Consider the following 16,603-nt stretch of genomic DNA (forward strand, 5'->3'; position numbering starts at 1 on the left):
ACAGCACAGTTGGCATCAGGCCTTAGACAGTAGTTAACAGGAAGTGGTAGACTTCACAACAGGAAGTGGTAGACTTCACAACAGGAAGTGGTAGACTTCACAACAGGAAGTGGTAGACTTCACAGTGACTTTCACACTTTGCTTTTGGAATCACATTATTTGCATATCTTAAAGCAAATATGGGCAGTTTACTTAACCTTGAAACTGTCGGAATGAACTAAAATCCTTCAAGCTTCAAGTCACAACTATAGCAAGGTAACCTAACATTTAGTAATGACAACATTCTTTGTGCACTTAAAAAAAAACATCTAAAAACACTCAAATCATGCATACATCTTGCACATAATTTCCTACTGTGTATGAGCAAGTGTATATCCGTGTGTGTGTGTGTGTGTGTGTGTGTGGTTGAGTGAGTGTCAGTAGCAGTAGAGCAGTAGAAAGGTCAGGGGTGAGCAGAGTTTGTGTTTCGGAGTCAGCGGAGTGTGCTGCAGGCTGAGATTTATGATGCGTGTGTCTGGGACACTGTTGAGAGCAGGATAATGAAGACAGATCAGACTGCTATCTCCAACTACCACCACCCCCCACACCGTGCTCCACCTCCACCTCTGCCGAGCACTCTCTCCCTCCATCTAACCCCCTTCCTAACGGTTAACTCACTCACTCATTCCTCGCATGGTTTTGCCCTCCCACTGTTCCAACCACAAGACCCTTCCGCTGAGGTCCCGACTTGATCCCAGACTATATCCAGAGGTCCCTTCATTACATCAGGGCGGCTTCCCGCTGTGGGACTCGACATCACAGTCCATGCTAATGCCCTCTGACATCTTTCATTCTGTGTTATTTTCCCAAATGTATTCATAGTTCCTTCTTCCCACAGTCTCATTCACTCTGTGGGCTGCTCTGTCTCTCTGCTGGATAATTAGCATGGCTACATGCTAGCACTGGGAAAACAGCCCCGTCTCCACTGAGATGTGCGTTTACGTCTCGCGCCTGCAAGAGAGTTGAATGACTTGAGAACGAGATAAAAAAAGGAAAAAGCCAGGAAGTAGGTTGGAGAAACTACAAAAACAGAAAGAGATAGCATGGGAAGGAGGGAGAGAGTGATGGGGGGAGAGAGAGAGAGAGAGAGAGAGAGAGAGAGAGAGAGAGAGAGCTGGTGGCAGTGACAGGTTTTAATCAGGAGCAGGAGGCCTGTAATGAGATCATTATTTCCTTGCATTGAGATCGCTGTCATGTGACATTCAGTGCAGCACTCACACACACACACACACACACACACACACACACACACACACACACACACACACACACACTCTCTCTCTCTCTCTCTCTCTCTTGCTCAGAAGCATAAGAAAAAACAAAAATACACACAACACAACCGCACATATGTGCCATGTCCTGCACTCATTCACACACACACACACACACACACACACTAAACAGCTCCCATATGTTCCCACCCACCAGTTTCTCCATCTCGCACACACCCAAAATGGCAGTTTTCGGTTTCAAAGTTAAACACACATGCTGAGAAATGAAGGGGCTCATTCATTCTTCCCGGCCAAACATACCCGTTCAGACCCGAACTGTCATGAAGTTAAAACACACAGAGCAGAATACAACACAGAGGGAGCACTGAGAAGAGGCTCATGCGAACGCTGAGACCAGTTGTGGGACCTACCATGCATGGCATCTTGGGTCTGCAAATGGTTTGATGAAAATAAAGGTTTAATTTCACACTACTCATCTGTTAAGCTTTGGTGTGAGCAGTGCTCCCACCGCCAAAGTAGAAGTGAAACCTTCGCCACTGGTTTTTAGATCTGTATCAAGACATGTATACCTATAAGAATCTGTGTGTGTGTGTGTGTGTGTGCATGTGTGGACTCAAAGGGAGGGGGGGGGGGGGGGCGTTTGGAGGACCAAAAAGAGTTGTTCAACAAGCACACGAAAACGAGCATGCTGACTGTTCCCAAACATGTGTCTAATGAAAGCAGAATGGCCCTCCTGTCTGTACTTTCCTCACAATCAGCCATGATGTCACTTTGAACCTTGTCTGAACTCACTTCTGTCAGAAAAAAGAAAGAAAAATCTCTCATTCTCTTTCCCCTTCTTTCGTTCAGACTCCAATTTTTCCACCTCTCCCTCGCGTACTCACCAGGCTGCCTCCCTCTTGCCTGGATTCTTTCAACAAAACCACATTCTTTCTCTTTTTTCTTTTCATTCGTTGTTTCTCTCTCTCGCCTTGGCCCTCGCTTATAGCCCGCCCAGCCCTGGCGCATGCGCACTGGCACTGCGTGGCTCGCTCGCCATAATTGAATCACCACAAGTAAGGGCCGCTGCCAAAAGTACCAGGATGTTCTGATTAAGCGGGACTTTGTTTAAGCGGCGGCTTCTCAAAATCGCTGCAATGCCCGGGCGCGCGGACGATAGCGGGAAGAAGTGCGCCACTAAAGGGTGGAGAGGGTGGAGGAGAGAGAGAAAGGGAGAGGTGGGGGCCACGGCCTGCTCCACATATGGAAGTCATTCTGTAATTACGGCAAATCTGCGCGCTTCAGAGGAAAGGTCGCGTTTTCCATCCCTCCTCCTCGGCAAATAAAACTACCCTTGTATAAAAACGCCATGTTGCCGAGAACCACCGTTTAAAGCTACGTAAGCTGCAGACCGTCGAAAATGAACTGGTACCAGTGAAGTATTTTGCTCGAGTAAATTATCTTCTCTTAGGTGCCAAGGCGCTCAAACAGGAACGTACTGGTTGAAAGCTGTATATCACAGGTAGGCCTAACAATTAAAAAGAGCCTAAATCCTTTCCTGTAATAAAAAAGACCCCCCCCCCCCCTAAAAAAAAAAAAGTTTCTAGGCTTGCCATTTCTGCTCCATCAAATACATCCGAGCCTTTGTTTAAGCTGAACTTCGTATAAACCTGTTAAAATTGCTCATCACCTTCAGCAAACCTGGCATGTCTTTAATTCTTTCCCCGTGCGAGTATGAACCCGCGAGTGTTGCAGAGGGGCAGGATGACAGACATTGATGGCTGTCTACCTAGCCGGGGGCACGAGGTGTTTTTACTGCGTGTGTATGTTGGCAGCTACTCCTGCTCGATCCCCAAACACCGCGCGCACTCTGTAATTATCCGCATGCCCTGCCATGCCACGCTGCTCTGCGCATGCGTCGCCCGTAGGTTCGGTCGCAGCCCAACACACCCAATTAACCCTGGCAACTTCCAAAACACAACAGAAACAAGGTGTATGTGAGGCGCCCCTTTCCGATCGGTTCACGTTATTTCAAGCTTGGCGTATCGTTTTACCCATGCCAGCCCCCACGGTAGCTAGAAGGAAACGAACCAAAGTGTTTATTCCGCTTTCCTGCCAAATCAAGTGCATTTTCCACCACTTAAATCCGCATGCTCGCGTTACCTCGTGCTTGTTTAATTTAACTTTTTCTACGTAGTACGCTACAAGTTGATCGTTTGATCGAGAGAGCAATTTCTTGCGCTATATTGCCCTCTAGTGGGATATATTTGAATTGCAGTATGAACACACATGTTCCATGCTTTAAGAAAAATAAAATAAGACTTTTTTCATAGCCATGTGTATATTCTTACCACGTGAAAGATAACCTAGAGATTTCCCTAAACAACCTATTTGGAATGGGGATGGATAGAGTTTATAATTCTATCCTGCTAACGCTTTGATGTCTTGGTACCACTAGAGGGTGCTGTTACTCTGCATGTCGCATAAAGGATTGTCCCTGTGGTTTCTGCTTATGTCTGTTCAACGGGCTCTTCTAAATGTGCTTTAGAGGTTTCCCTGAAGTCACAAGTAGAACTGCAATGTGAATTTGCAGCCTGAAATGGAGCTGCATTTCTATGTGTGCTGGGATGACTGTTAGTGACTAAATATGCTGTACTCAAGAATTTGTGTAGTTTTCTTTTGATAGTCAAATAATAAATTTATGGAAAAACATATTTTAGACACATTTGGTTGTAGGCTATAGCCCTGTGAGACGTGTGCAATTCATGGACGCATTCACTCTCGCAGATTTCAAGTAGAAAAATTAACATTTAATGTAGCTCTATTGCTATAGCGCGCATGTCACGACACGACATGGGTTAAATTGGGATTACTCGCAAAGGCCTTTTTAAAATTAAGCGCCGCGCGGCAGTCACGATGAGCTCCGCCCACAGTCCACGTGCTTGCTCCGCTGCCTCTCGTCTCTCCTTAGCGCACGCTCCCCGTTTTGCATAAAATGTGTGTCAGTAGGCCAGCGATCTCCCCGGCACATGCACAACTCACATGCAGGGTAGCTTCACGGACGCACACCACGGTCGAATAAGCACGTCTAACCCAGCTCAGTACTAGATAACCCTCCAATGAAAATGCACGCTGCGATAAAGGAGGCAGAGAAAACGAAGGAGGTCGAAGGAGACGCAGCGAGTGAGATAAATCCCGGTCAGAAGAGAACAACAGAACTTTAATGGGTCTTTAAAGCGAGTCACATTTCCCAGTCGCCTGAAAACGTGATTGACGTGCTCGAGGAGGGGTGTGTGTGTCAGTAGGTGCGGATGTCGACTTTGGCAGTCCAGCTCCGCACACGCAAAAGCGAGGTGTACTTTGAATTCAGAACTACAGCGTTCATATTGCAAACGCGAGACATTACAACGGCAAAGCAACTTTAAAGCAGTCAGAGACCTGACAACGTCAGGTAGCGCCGAATGAAAGAGCCCTCCGCGCACCTGAGCGCGCGCTGGACAGGTCTGCGTGGGCTGTACTTAAACCGAGCGGCTGCCACTACTGCCTCGTGCCCTATACACATTTCTCGCCTCTATGCATCGATGTTTCATGACTCTTTCACCTGTTTCGACTCGATTTTCGCCCATACTGAGAAACCGCGGCTGACTTGAAGAACCATTTACAAAAACTCGAACAAGGTATATCAAGGATGGATAGCAGTCCTGGTAAGTAACAGATTTTTTTTTATCTTGGGGTTAAAAAGTACGTCCATCCATTCATTAATCTATCGGAATGTACTACTAATAATAGTAATAATTTAAAAAATAATAATTGGTGGCTTTTGTGTAAGTCATGTTCGGTTTTGGCTGTTTGCTGGAGTCTATGTAAAATACAATTTGTGATTCTTGAGTGAAGCAGCTTTTTTCCAGTCTGGTCTTTTCAAGTTTTGCGCTACGTTTTGTAGGCACAATCTTCAAGAGCCCATAACTGCATTTTTTATTTTATCTGCGCATAATTCACAGTGCTCTGAAACAGGTGGCACACCTAAACAAAACCAAACATTGTGTATTGCCTCTGTAGTGACTATTAAGGTGTCACGACTTATATTGGAGTGCAGAATACAGCTTGTAGCGACTGCAAACTGCAACTGTAGTTAGTACTCGACACCATTTATTCAGCACGAGACAATCGCAACGAAAAGCGTAAAACGCGATCTGCAGCGACGTTTGTGAGCGAACGTCTCGAGACGTCTCGCTGTCTAAATGAGGATGACTTGGATACGCGCGCGCTATCAACTTCCTGCTGTCAGCCATGAAAACAAACTCACGTGTAGTTATTCACTCTTCTGCTTTGTCAGATTATTGAGTTACTCTTGCAACCCAAGCAGACCAACCAACATAAATTACTTCTGCAACGGCCAGTGTACTTGGGTAGACTACAAAAGCGAGGTGTTTGTGGGGATGGCGCCTCCAGAAACGTGATGCAGTCAGGAGACACAGACTCTTACTCAGATGTACGTTAGCTTCCTTAATCTAGTCAATCACCAGATCTATCCGGCATGCCAGGATACGGCCTCTGTCATATTACTTGAGCACCGTGGGAACTTCCATAGTTGAGCTCAATCGGTCTGTACGTTCACCTCGAAGCTTATCCAGATACCACAAACGGTTTACGCCGAGCCCGGTTCTCACTTAACTCGGATAACTCGGGACTGACTCATTCACAAGGGTTGAAGTCACGTTCAAAGGCAGGTGACAGAAACATGTGCAACAAAAGTGCCAGGGAAACATAGCAAGCCTCATTATCTGACCATAAAGAGTGTTTGGTGATAAAGAACCTAAAGAATCTTTGAATGGGAGGGCTGAAACGGACAACGTATCCTACTACACTCTACTAACAAATATTGACCAAAGGTAATTCAACTGCCGTGACACACAAATAGGAGTTTATTGTCGTGTTGACGTTTAGAAAGAGATGGAGCAATTAAAAGAAACGAACTACAGTAACATATGAAACCCTGCCAAAGGAAACGACCTTCTAAAATTCCATTTGTATTCTTCAATATTGAAACTACGTATCCTAAAACAGAATAGAAAGACATTTTAAAATCCACATATATTTTGTATCATTGCAGCGCGCCAGTGTTGTTATGCTAGATTGTAGGAAGCCTTGCAACCTTGGAATCAGTGAAGCATTTGGAAGAGACACTGCAGTTACACGTGTAAGAGATGCATCCGCTATTAGCCGGTTCTGTACAACAACCTATTGCATACTGCACTGTTACCGGGAGCTTTACTTAAACCCAATCCACATATTTTAGTTTAGATTAGTAAACTCTTCCAGGCAATGCAAATTTAGACAAATATCGCGCGAGCCACTCTGATATTAGAAATACGGTTGTGACGTGAAGGAAGGGGCGCGAGCCCGGCTTCCTCATTCTGCCATCCGTCAGCACACAAGCGAAGCCTCGTCCAAAGCCCTGCTGCACCGTCTCGGTACTGTGGTAGCACAGCGCGAGATCTCCTACCCTCGCGTATCCGGTCGTTCCTCACGTGGCTGCGCTCGCAATAGCCGCGTGCGGCGCGTGAGTCCCGGGCCCCGCCCGCTTCGCTGTATGCACGCGCTCTCGTGTTTGGGCTGCAGAGGCGTAAGGGGGGGGGGGGAGGTTGGTCAGTGGGTCAGCGATTTCAAGAGGCAAATGTAGCACTTCGTCACGTGTTTCCGCCTCATGCAGAATTGTGTATCGTTTGAAAGCAAATAGGACCGTAGCAGTATCACTGAATCTTGACTATAAACATGTAACTACATAAATGACAGCTGTCCTAACGTATTACATACATACAGTGTGTTAAATCTATAAAACGCACGTGTAGCTCTAAATTAAATAAGCATATGGTGCCCACAAGATCCAGTTTATCATTTGCAAAAAACCCTAAATATCATGTTCTGAAGGTCGCGTTTGTGTTTGTGGTTACACTTTTCCAAGATTAAGCAGGTTTATGCTGCTTAGAAAACCTCGGTGTGCCCTTGACATAAATATACAATATGCTTTACTGCCATATATGCAGCGCCCCTTATAAATGCTTCAGACGGTGCGTTGTGATTTTTATTCACTTGGTAAAGCGATTCTTTTTTTCTATCGCCGCTGAAACGTTCGCTTTGACTGAGTAGTGAGGCGTTTATCTGTGACACGCATCACCTAAAGCGTCCAGTCTCAGTGATTCTGACTGCTGGCATGTTTCAATAAAGCCCCGCAGCTGGGCGTGGGCAGCATGACTCGCCCCCTTGTGTGTGTGTGTGTGTGTGTGTGTGTGTGTGTGTTGGAGGTTATTGTGTTAGCTCACGTTTCTGTGCCTGCCTCCCCTCGCTGGCAGATTAGAAGTTGCATGGGTAGGCAAATCTTTTGGACACACTGCTGCCGGGGACCGACCGCTTTCTCCGTTAACCGTGGCGTGTCTCCACTGACCTCAATTTGGACCGCACCGTGAAAGCGGACGCAGCCTCGCGGAGGCCATGTTCAGGGACAAGGGGGATTGTCCCCATGACACGTTTAATCCAACATGATCCCCTTGTAGCCGAGGTATGGCTAGGCCCAGTAGTGCTCCCCGTCACCCGGCTGTGAAGTCAAGCCTGGCGGAAGTTTCTATAATAAATCCAGCGCTCACGTGCTGGTAAACAAACAAAAAACATGTGTAGCACGTGGAAGAACCCGGCGATCGGACGGGTGGAGAAGCGCGCGCGTGTTTACCTCAGTGGAGGATCTGTGTCACGGGCCCCTTGGTTCTGTGTCACGAGCCCCTTGGTTCTGTGTCACGGGCCCCTTGGTCACGGGCCCTTTGGGACGCCTAAGATACATTTTCCGCAAACGTAAGGGGCAACCTAAAGTAATATGACCCTTCGGGGTCTGGACTGTGCAGACTTAATGTAGTTGTGTGGTTTATTTTTGGATATGTGAACTTGTGGAACCTGGGTGAACGAGAACATTATACCTTGTAAGAATAATTTAAAAGCAAAAAAACTGGACTCTGAAATGCGAAGGTTTCTTCTTCTCAGTAACATTTAGATCAAATTAAATATGCAGTTATTACCTATAGTACGACTATGGTTTTTATTCATAAACCGATTTTCTACAAATGCGATTGTAGAAAAACATAAGTACGTTGAACCAGATCACCTCAGATCCCTCAACCAAAGCGCTCTCGAGTTAACCGCATCTCTACATCCTACCCGACCAGTTTCGTGTTGATTCAAAAGTCCAAAGCCATGCGGCACATTGTAACGAAACGTGACTCCCTCCTTCGTGTCTGACTAGCGGTGCATTAGTGGAGCGCGCGCCGTGCGCCAAGGCGGCGTCCTTGCACGCGCGCACAGAATGCAGCATTAATCAGCAGCGCTGGACTCGGTGTGCACGTCTGCACGAGACTGCGGGTTTCGCACAGGTAGAGACCGTGTTAGCGGTCCATGTGAGGCGCCGGTCAGGTGGCGTGCGCTCCGCCGCTGGGCACTCGTCCAGAGCAGCCAGGCTATTATTGGAGCGTGGAGGAGGCATCAGACCTCGCAGACACGTGAGACTCATGTCTCATCTCACCCACCACGCATGACCGGAGGCGCGAGCGGATGTGTGCGCGAGAAAGTGAGGACGGCGTGTCGGTAGTTTTGCATATAAAAGCAAAGCAAATATTGATTAAGCGGAATAAAATAGCTCGTTATCGCACTAGCCGCCACTTGGTTGGTAGTGTATCTCACACTGTTGTTGCTGTGCTACTGATATTATTTTTAGCTCGTTTATTTCGTTCCAGCAAGCAATTATGCCTATAGAGGGCATGAGGCAACGATGCTGAAAACACAGCCCTTAACCCCCATCCCCTCGCCAAGGTTGTGCAACCTTACATCACTGCTTTGAACTTAACCACTCCAGAAGTGCATCAAAAAATCTTACCAGACTAGCCGGGTCAGTTTGATTTGAGCCCAACCCATGAAAATGCGCATTTGTCACTTTATTCTACAAATGTCATCTCTCCCAGAACATCGTCGATTTAACATGTAGTACAACATCTTGATGTTATATTGATTACATTTCTCACTCTAATATCAATGTGCTGTGTATGGAGATCTATGACTGTGGTTTTCCACTATTGTACTATTTTATATTGCTACTACAAACTAATCCAGGTTAAGTGAACCGAGTGCCTGATACGTGCTTAGAAATATGCCACAGAAAGTATTTGCTTTGTGTTAGCTAGACAGCTACATCATTTAGGTAGACATGTAGGTACTGTGAATTACCAATATTTCACATTCTTGAATCATGTCCAATCAGCATATTTGAAGTTATGAATATGAAGTTAACGTGTGTGAAGCACAGCTCATAAGTTTAGAGATTCAGAACGATAGTATAGTGGGACTCGTGTGCGTATATGAACGACTGTTGTTCGTTGTCTTCCAGGAGGCGTTATACTGTACGCTGGCTCCTGCGGTAGTGCCAGCCCGAGCCCGGGCAGCCCGTCCAGCGGGTACCAGACCCAGTCGCCCTCCTCCCACTCCCAGCCCTCGTCCCCGGAGGACGTCACCTTCACGGAGATCGGGGCCCTCAGGCAGCAGCGCTGTGGTGGGTCGACCCTCCCCTCTCCCGAGCTGGTCTTCCAGTTCCCCGAGATCTACAGCGGTACCGCGGCCGCCCCCAGCCGGCACGCTTACTCGCCGCCCAGACCCAGTAAGAGGCCCTGCAGCTTCACGGGGACCTTCACCAGTAAGCACCGCTTCACCGCTGCTGTGGCATTATGGGTAACAAATGCTTACGTGCCACAGATGGCACGGTTCTCTGACATCTCTCTCATTCTCACTCCCACTTCAACTCTCTTTTTTCCCTCTCTCCCTTCTTTCTCTCACCCTCCCTCTCCCTCCTTCGCTCTGTCCATCTCACCCTCTTCTTCTACAGAAACCGGAGGCATGGTGCTGCTTTGCAAGGTGTGTGGAGACATCGCGTCGGGGTTCCATTACGGCGTGCACGCGTGCGAGGGCTGCAAGGTGAGCCGGGCGCACGACCCATCCGGAGCCCCGCCCCCTTGACCTTTGCCACGCCCCCCCCCTCACTCTGGCCCCTCCTCTCTCTCACCAGGGTTTCTTCCGTCGCAGCATCCAGCAGAACATAAGCTACAAGATGTGCGTGAAGAACGAGAACTGTCTGATCATGCGGATGAACCGTAACCGTTGCCAGCACTGCCGCTTCAAGAAGTGCCTGGCCGTGGGCATGTCCCGGGACGGTGAGCGCCCGCTGGGCGGGGCCTCGCCGCCGTCGACGCCCCCCCACCTCCACCAATCAGCACACAGCACCACGGCACGGCTTTCCGAAAGGCACAGAACAGTCAGCCTACAAAACTCCCCCATCCCAACCTAGATTCCCCATTTAGTTTTTGCATCGCTAGGAAGTTTTTTTGGGAGAGCAAGTTTTCTTTTAGCTGAGGCGCAGGCTAGCTCTTGTCTTTCTCCTGCCCTTTGCAGTCCTTTCTCCTCCTCTTTTTCCTCTCGCTTCTCTCTCCCTCCGTGTGAGCTGCTTTCGCACTCCTCCGGCAAACTCCCTAATCTCCCCTGCGATCCCCCCCCCCCGCGTTCCTTCCACAGACAGTGATTTATGAGGCCTGGAGTCACACAGTACCCAAAGCTATCTGTCAACTGGAAAACCGCAGCAAACACAGGAATTATTTTGGGAAACTGGGGCGCGGGCCGCTTGATTACCTTGCATTTGTCCTTATAATATCTTCCACAATTAATCGTCCACTGCTGCAGCAATTAAGCAAGCGGCGGTGAAAATGAGACACGCCACCGCGTACGCACGTCCTCCATTCCTGGCTTCTGTAATTTAACGCCAGAAACACCGGAAATAAATAACGAAAGAAAAAACTATATAGAGAAGTATTCGAAAATCAGATAATGTATCGGCTGGATAATTAGTCTGGCTGGGAAAATAAAGCAAGATGTGCAAGTTATGATTGTACATTGTGACCTACTTAGTGAGCTTGGTTTCGCTTCTTTTCTTCTGCAGCAGAACACAGATCCCAGCATGCCATGGGGCACTCGGATCTGTGTCAGTGTGTGGAGTAGTGGTCGTTTGGCTGGTGTGTGATGTTATGACTTGGCACCTGTGGGGAGGGTTGGTGAACGCTCACGGAGGCACATATGCCTACTGACCCCCCCCCCCCCCCCAACGGTGTCATTACCACAACCTAAAAACCCCTTTCTTATACTGCACCTATTGCACAAACAGGAAAACCTAACGTAACTGCCTCCCGGCCACATTAAAGTGGACGCCCTGATTTTAGCTCAGGCAGTTGTGTGATTTTGGCTTGTTGATGAAGGCAGGTGTTCACGTTGACACGATGGCATGGTTTCACTTCCGCTGCCACCACAGAGGACTCAGCCCTGGATACAGAGTCACACATAACTGTATTCTGCTTCAGTGGTGCATGACTAAGACGATCAGTTCATAAGTGCATATGAAACTTCTGAAATGCTTCATCTGATTCTTCGTTATGCTGGGGGACGTGGTATATATTCATATTGTGAATATGTCACCCTGATCGTCTTTGCTATGGTCTTCAGTTTAGCTCCTAAGATTAGAAGAGCATCTTCATCCAGCCTTAGTTCATAGTCATGGTCGGTGTTCTCGCCGGACCAGAGCAGAAGCTGAATCCTTATATCAGCCCCACTTTGTCGGGTGTCTTTGCAGTCCAATGATCCTCTCCACCGTCCTCTTGTCCACAATGTCCCACCGTCCTCTTGTCCACAATGTCCCACTGTCCTCTTCTATATTTGTTCTCCCCTTCTCTCTCTCCTCGGCCCCGTGAGAGACGCGCTCACCAGCTTTTAATGGTCATCAGTCTTTCTGCCCCCCATCACATTGCTGTCACGCTCTACCTGCCCCACTGCCCTATTTTCTTCTGGGAAGAGGGAGAAAGAGGAGGAAGAGGAGGAGAGAGGGAGCGAGAGAGGGAGAGAGAGAGAGAGATAGAGAGAGGAGTGCCGCATACGGAGCTATTTTTAGCTTTACCAGCTGATGGGTATTTTTAGAGAGGAGGAGAGAAAAGAGGAGTAGAGGAGAGGAGAAGAGAGGAGAGGAGAGGAGAGGAGAGGAGAGAATCATTCTGGTGAATGATTAGGACCCAATGACCCAATTCTTACACATCTTATCTCATGTACTGTGCATTTTTGCTATTTCTCTTAAAACAATTGATAATATTACTCTGCTTTTAATAGTCTCATTTCCAAATTGTGTCTTTTTAATATAAATGTTGAGTAGAACCAGTTTTCATGACAGATTAAGCCAGGTCCCAGACAAACTCCCCAAGAGTAGACTTAATCTGTATCTAGTACACTGGCACTCAGAGAGCCAGTATTAGTGTCACATCTCCTAGGGCACACTGACGCCCACTCAGAGTGTGTATTAGTATTAGTGTATTAGTGTGCTAGTGTCACATGTATTAGTATTAGTGTATTAGTGTGCTAGTGTCACATGTATTAGTATTAGTGTATTAATGTGCTAGTGTCACATGTACTAGTGTTAATGTATTAGTGTGATAGTGTCACGTGTACTAGTTTATTAGTGTGCTAGTGTCACATGTACTAGTGTTAATGTATTAGTGTGCTAGTGTCACGTGTACTAGTTTATTAGTGTGCTAGTGTCACATGTACTAGTTTATTAGTGTGCTAGTGTCACGTGTACTAGTGTATTAGTGTGCTAGTGTCACATGTACTAGTGTTAATGTATTAGTGTGCTAGTGTCACGTGTACTAGTTTATTAGTGTGCTAGTGTCACGTGTACTAGTTTATTAGTGTGCTAGTGTCACGTCTCACGTGTCACGTCGCCCACACTCACGTCCACTTCTCCGTGTCTCTCTTAGCTGTACGTTTCGGCCGTATCCCCAAACGTGAGAAGCAGAGACTTCTGGACGAGATGCAGAGTTACATGAACAGCCTGAACGAGACAGCCAGCGTGCGCATGGCCTCCTCGCCCCCCTGCGAGCCCCCGGACAGCCCCCCAGACGGGCGGCCCAAAGACGCCGTCGGCTCCATGGCCAGGGCCTACCAGGACATCTTCCCTGTGGGCCCGGACCACCTGACCAAGACGGGGGCGGGTGGCGGCATGCCAACCTCCTTTCAGAGTGCCGCTGCTCCGGATATCAACGTGGGCCGTGCCAGCCCACCTGCTACGTACCACTCTGGGGTCCATGTGGGCTATGCGCTACCTGCTCACAATGACAACCGATGCCCGCTGCCTGTGGTGGACAACAGCGGCTACAGCTACGCTCCTCTGTCCAATCGAAACCGCTGCCGGTCCGTGGTCAGCCCGCCCCCGCGGCCCAGCCAGGACAGCTACGACAGCAGCCCCCTGGCAGGGGAGAGGCAGGCCCAGGGTTCATGCGCATGGAAGATGTGTGCAGGCTCCAAAGTGCTGGTGAGAGTCTGGAAATTATAAATGTCCTTTTCAGCACTGCAATAAGCAAAAATCACGACACGACAGTGTCGATTATGCAAGAAGTTAAAGCCTTGTTAATTATCCCCGTACTGCTCCATTGCTTACGCTCATGATTTAGCACAGAAGCTTCCAGACTCCTCATATCTCACACAGCATTTTCTCTCCGTGTCCTCCCCGTCCTCTCCAGGCGTGTCCCCTCAACGCCTGCCCCGTCTCCGCCCCGGGCGTCTCCAGCCAGCAGGTGTGGGAATCTTTCTCTCAGTGCTTCACCCCTGCGGTGCGTGAGGTGGTGGAGTTCGCCAAGGGCATCCCGGGTTTCCAGGACCTGTGCCAGCACGACCAGATCATGCTGCTTAAAGCGGGCACCTTCCAGGTACGCCACGCCTGTCTCCTCGTTGGCCGCGGTGACCTCGCCCCCCCCCCCCCCCCCCCCGGTCCTGTTCTGCCCGTGAGCGTTTTTTTCTGCGGCGTTTCGCTAATGGCGGTTCTCGCCTCTGCGTTCGGGCCAGGTGCTGATGGTGAGGTTCTGCTCGCTGTTCAACGCGACGGACAGGACGGTGACGTTCCTGAACGGGCAGACATACCCGCTGGGGACGCTGCGGGCGCTGGGAATGGGTTCGTTGCTCCACGCAACCTTCGACTTCTGCGAGAAGCTGGCGGGTCTGGACCTGGAGTCTGACGAGATGGCCCTCTTCATGGCGGTGGTGCTGGTGTCTGCAGGTAGGCGATGATCGCAAACGGCATTTAGGGGGCGTGGGTTCAACAAGAACGGGTGTTGCAGCCTTATAGGGACCGTTTTAAAACTCCTCGTCAGCTCTAGAAGTTCTGAAGCCTGATTGTGATGTCTGACCGTGTTCTGTGCTCCCGTAGATCGGACGGGCATCTCTGACGTGATGGCGGTGGAGCAGCTACAGGAGGGTCTGACGCGGGCGCTGCGTACCTTGGTGACTCGCCGTCGCCCGGACGACAGCACGCTGTTCCCCAAACTGCTGCTCCGTCTGCCAGACCTACGTACCCTCAACAGCCTGCACTCAGACAAGCTACTGGCCTACCGCGTCGATCCCTGAATGGGCCCAGCCTGGACCCACAAGCCACGACCAGCCCGGACTGGCCAATCAGAGCAGGGTTTCCATGGTCCAGGGGAAGACTCGTGAAGTCCTTTGGGAACATTCGAATCATCTTGCGTGTCGGACAGGAAGGGGTCACGGTGTTAAGGCAGCTGCCACAACCAGTCTGAGACAAGACAAACCACCATTTTATAGGTTGTGTTCCTTCACACACTGTCCTGGGGACCCTCAGCACACAAGGCTTTTCCATTCATATTGTCATTATCCAGCTTAAAGATAGTACTAGTACTATCTCGCCAAGGAACTTTCTCAAGACCAAAAGAGCGAGGTGGCGTCCTGATTGGACCATTCCTCTTGTCTCCATTGTCTCCGGTACACTCCGTCAGCCTGTAACTGACTCGAGAGCAAAACAGGGACCATGAGACGCCGAGAGTGCTCGTGAATGTACATACCAGCCTACAAGAGGAAAGAAACGTCCATGTAAAAGATAGATGTATAACATATATATTACAGTGATTTCGCACATGTCATATAAAACTCCAGTTATTTAGCATGTATGTATCTTATGTGTTAGCGATACCGTAACATTAAATTGCACAGTTTGAACTGTATGAATGAACACAAGCACGCAAGCTATCGCTTTAGCTCTATGATGAGTTTGAAACAAAAGGATGGGACTAATGTAATTCACTTCAGGATAATGTAACACCGGTGTTATATCTGTTCATCGTTTTCTGATGTTGCATCCAGTACATTTATTGCGTGTTCACCATGGCAGTGTAAACACAACCTTGAGAGATAAAACCAGCAGCCACCATAGCAAAAAGTTTGTTTATGAGTTTTAAATCCCTTATTTTTCACTTTATTTTCTTGCTGCAAATATTGTACAGATTATTGTGAGCTATAAGGATTCAGTGCAATAGACCGGAAATGAGAGTCAAAAGTGACAAACGTCAGAGTTTCTAGTGAGTTCTGTCAGAGGTGAGGCTCTGCGGGCCAAACGGTTTCTGAACAAACGTGCGTTTAAGGAGAAGGATGCCCTGTGGGTTTGCTGAAGTAATCTGAAATATCAGATTACGCTGACACCAGCAGAGTCCTCTCACAGCCTTTACTGAGATTTAGAGGTTTTATCAAGATGATTGGACTGACCAATCATAGATTATTTAGGACTGAGATTCTTAATGGTTGCTAAAATAACATTATATGATCATGTTAATGTATATTTTGTAAAACTATTCAACATAAACAATATAAATATGATATTATCTATATGATGTTTTCTTCCTTTAACCCTCCACCCAATGTTATTCCAATCACTTTGACACTCTGATAGATTATTGGTGCTACGCCCACGTTGGTGGAGCTGCATCAGAGCTGAAACGCCCCCCGCTGTTCCGCCTCTCTGGCTCCCCTGGGGACGAGGAGCATGAAGGAACTGGGTGAACGAGAGCGCCACACGAACAAGAGCTCATGACCGCGGGGCTCGGGAGTGACGTCACTGGCTGTAATTTTAGACTGAACCAAAAGATTTTTAAAATATGAAAAGAAAGTCACATGAGAAAAAATAAATAAAGTTTTTTTTACAAAAGTGAAGTGAGAGTTTTGAAAGACTCACACACGGCTGCTGTGTGGATCAGTAAGAACACGTCTTGGTTGTAGCTGGACGGCGTTTCTTCATAAAGGTCCTAGAACAGATCAAATGCCAAATGGAGATCCGATGGGCTCAGTGATTCTGGCCGTACTGCACATGCGATGTGCTGCAGATGTTTGGGGATGGGTAATTACCGGGTAAGATGTCCCTTTACCTTAGTTACATTAGCACCCTGAGTTACGTT

The 16,603-nt window shown here is 48.3% G+C and overlaps 1 protein-coding gene across 1 annotated transcript; it reads left to right on the forward strand.

Moving 5' to 3' along the window:
• Nucleotides 1-4,257: 4,257 nt before the first annotated feature.
• On the forward strand, nt 4,258-16,037 carry nr1d4a (nuclear receptor subfamily 1, group D, member 4a). Its single transcript, XM_076983939.1, has 8 exons — nt 4,258-4,954; nt 9,676-9,978; nt 10,168-10,256; nt 10,348-10,492; nt 13,127-13,680; nt 13,889-14,074; nt 14,211-14,421; nt 14,572-16,037. The coding sequence occupies exons 1-8, from the start codon at nt 4,939-4,941 to the stop codon at nt 14,766-14,768; spliced, it is 1,701 nt and encodes a 566-aa protein (XP_076840054.1). The 5' UTR covers nt 4,258-4,938; the 3' UTR covers nt 14,769-16,037.
• Nucleotides 16,038-16,603: the final 566 nt, after the last annotated feature.

Source organism: Brachyhypopomus gauderio, chromosome 21 (genome assembly GCF_052324685.1).
Source record: "Brachyhypopomus gauderio isolate BG-103 chromosome 21, BGAUD_0.2, whole genome shotgun sequence".
Lineage (NCBI taxonomy): Eukaryota > Metazoa > Chordata > Actinopteri > Gymnotiformes > Hypopomidae > Brachyhypopomus > Brachyhypopomus gauderio.

Bases quoted from the DNA above. Each gene is read 5' to 3' on its own strand.
- nr1d4a (XM_076983939.1), top strand. The intron at 10,493-13,126 runs GTGAGCGCCCGC...TGTCTCTCTTAG, and splicing joins CGTGGGCATGTCCCGGGACG to CTGTACGTTTCGGCCGTATC. The intron at 14,422-14,571 runs GTAGGCGATGAT...GTGCTCCCGTAG, and splicing joins GGTGGTGCTGGTGTCTGCAG to ATCGGACGGGCATCTCTGAC.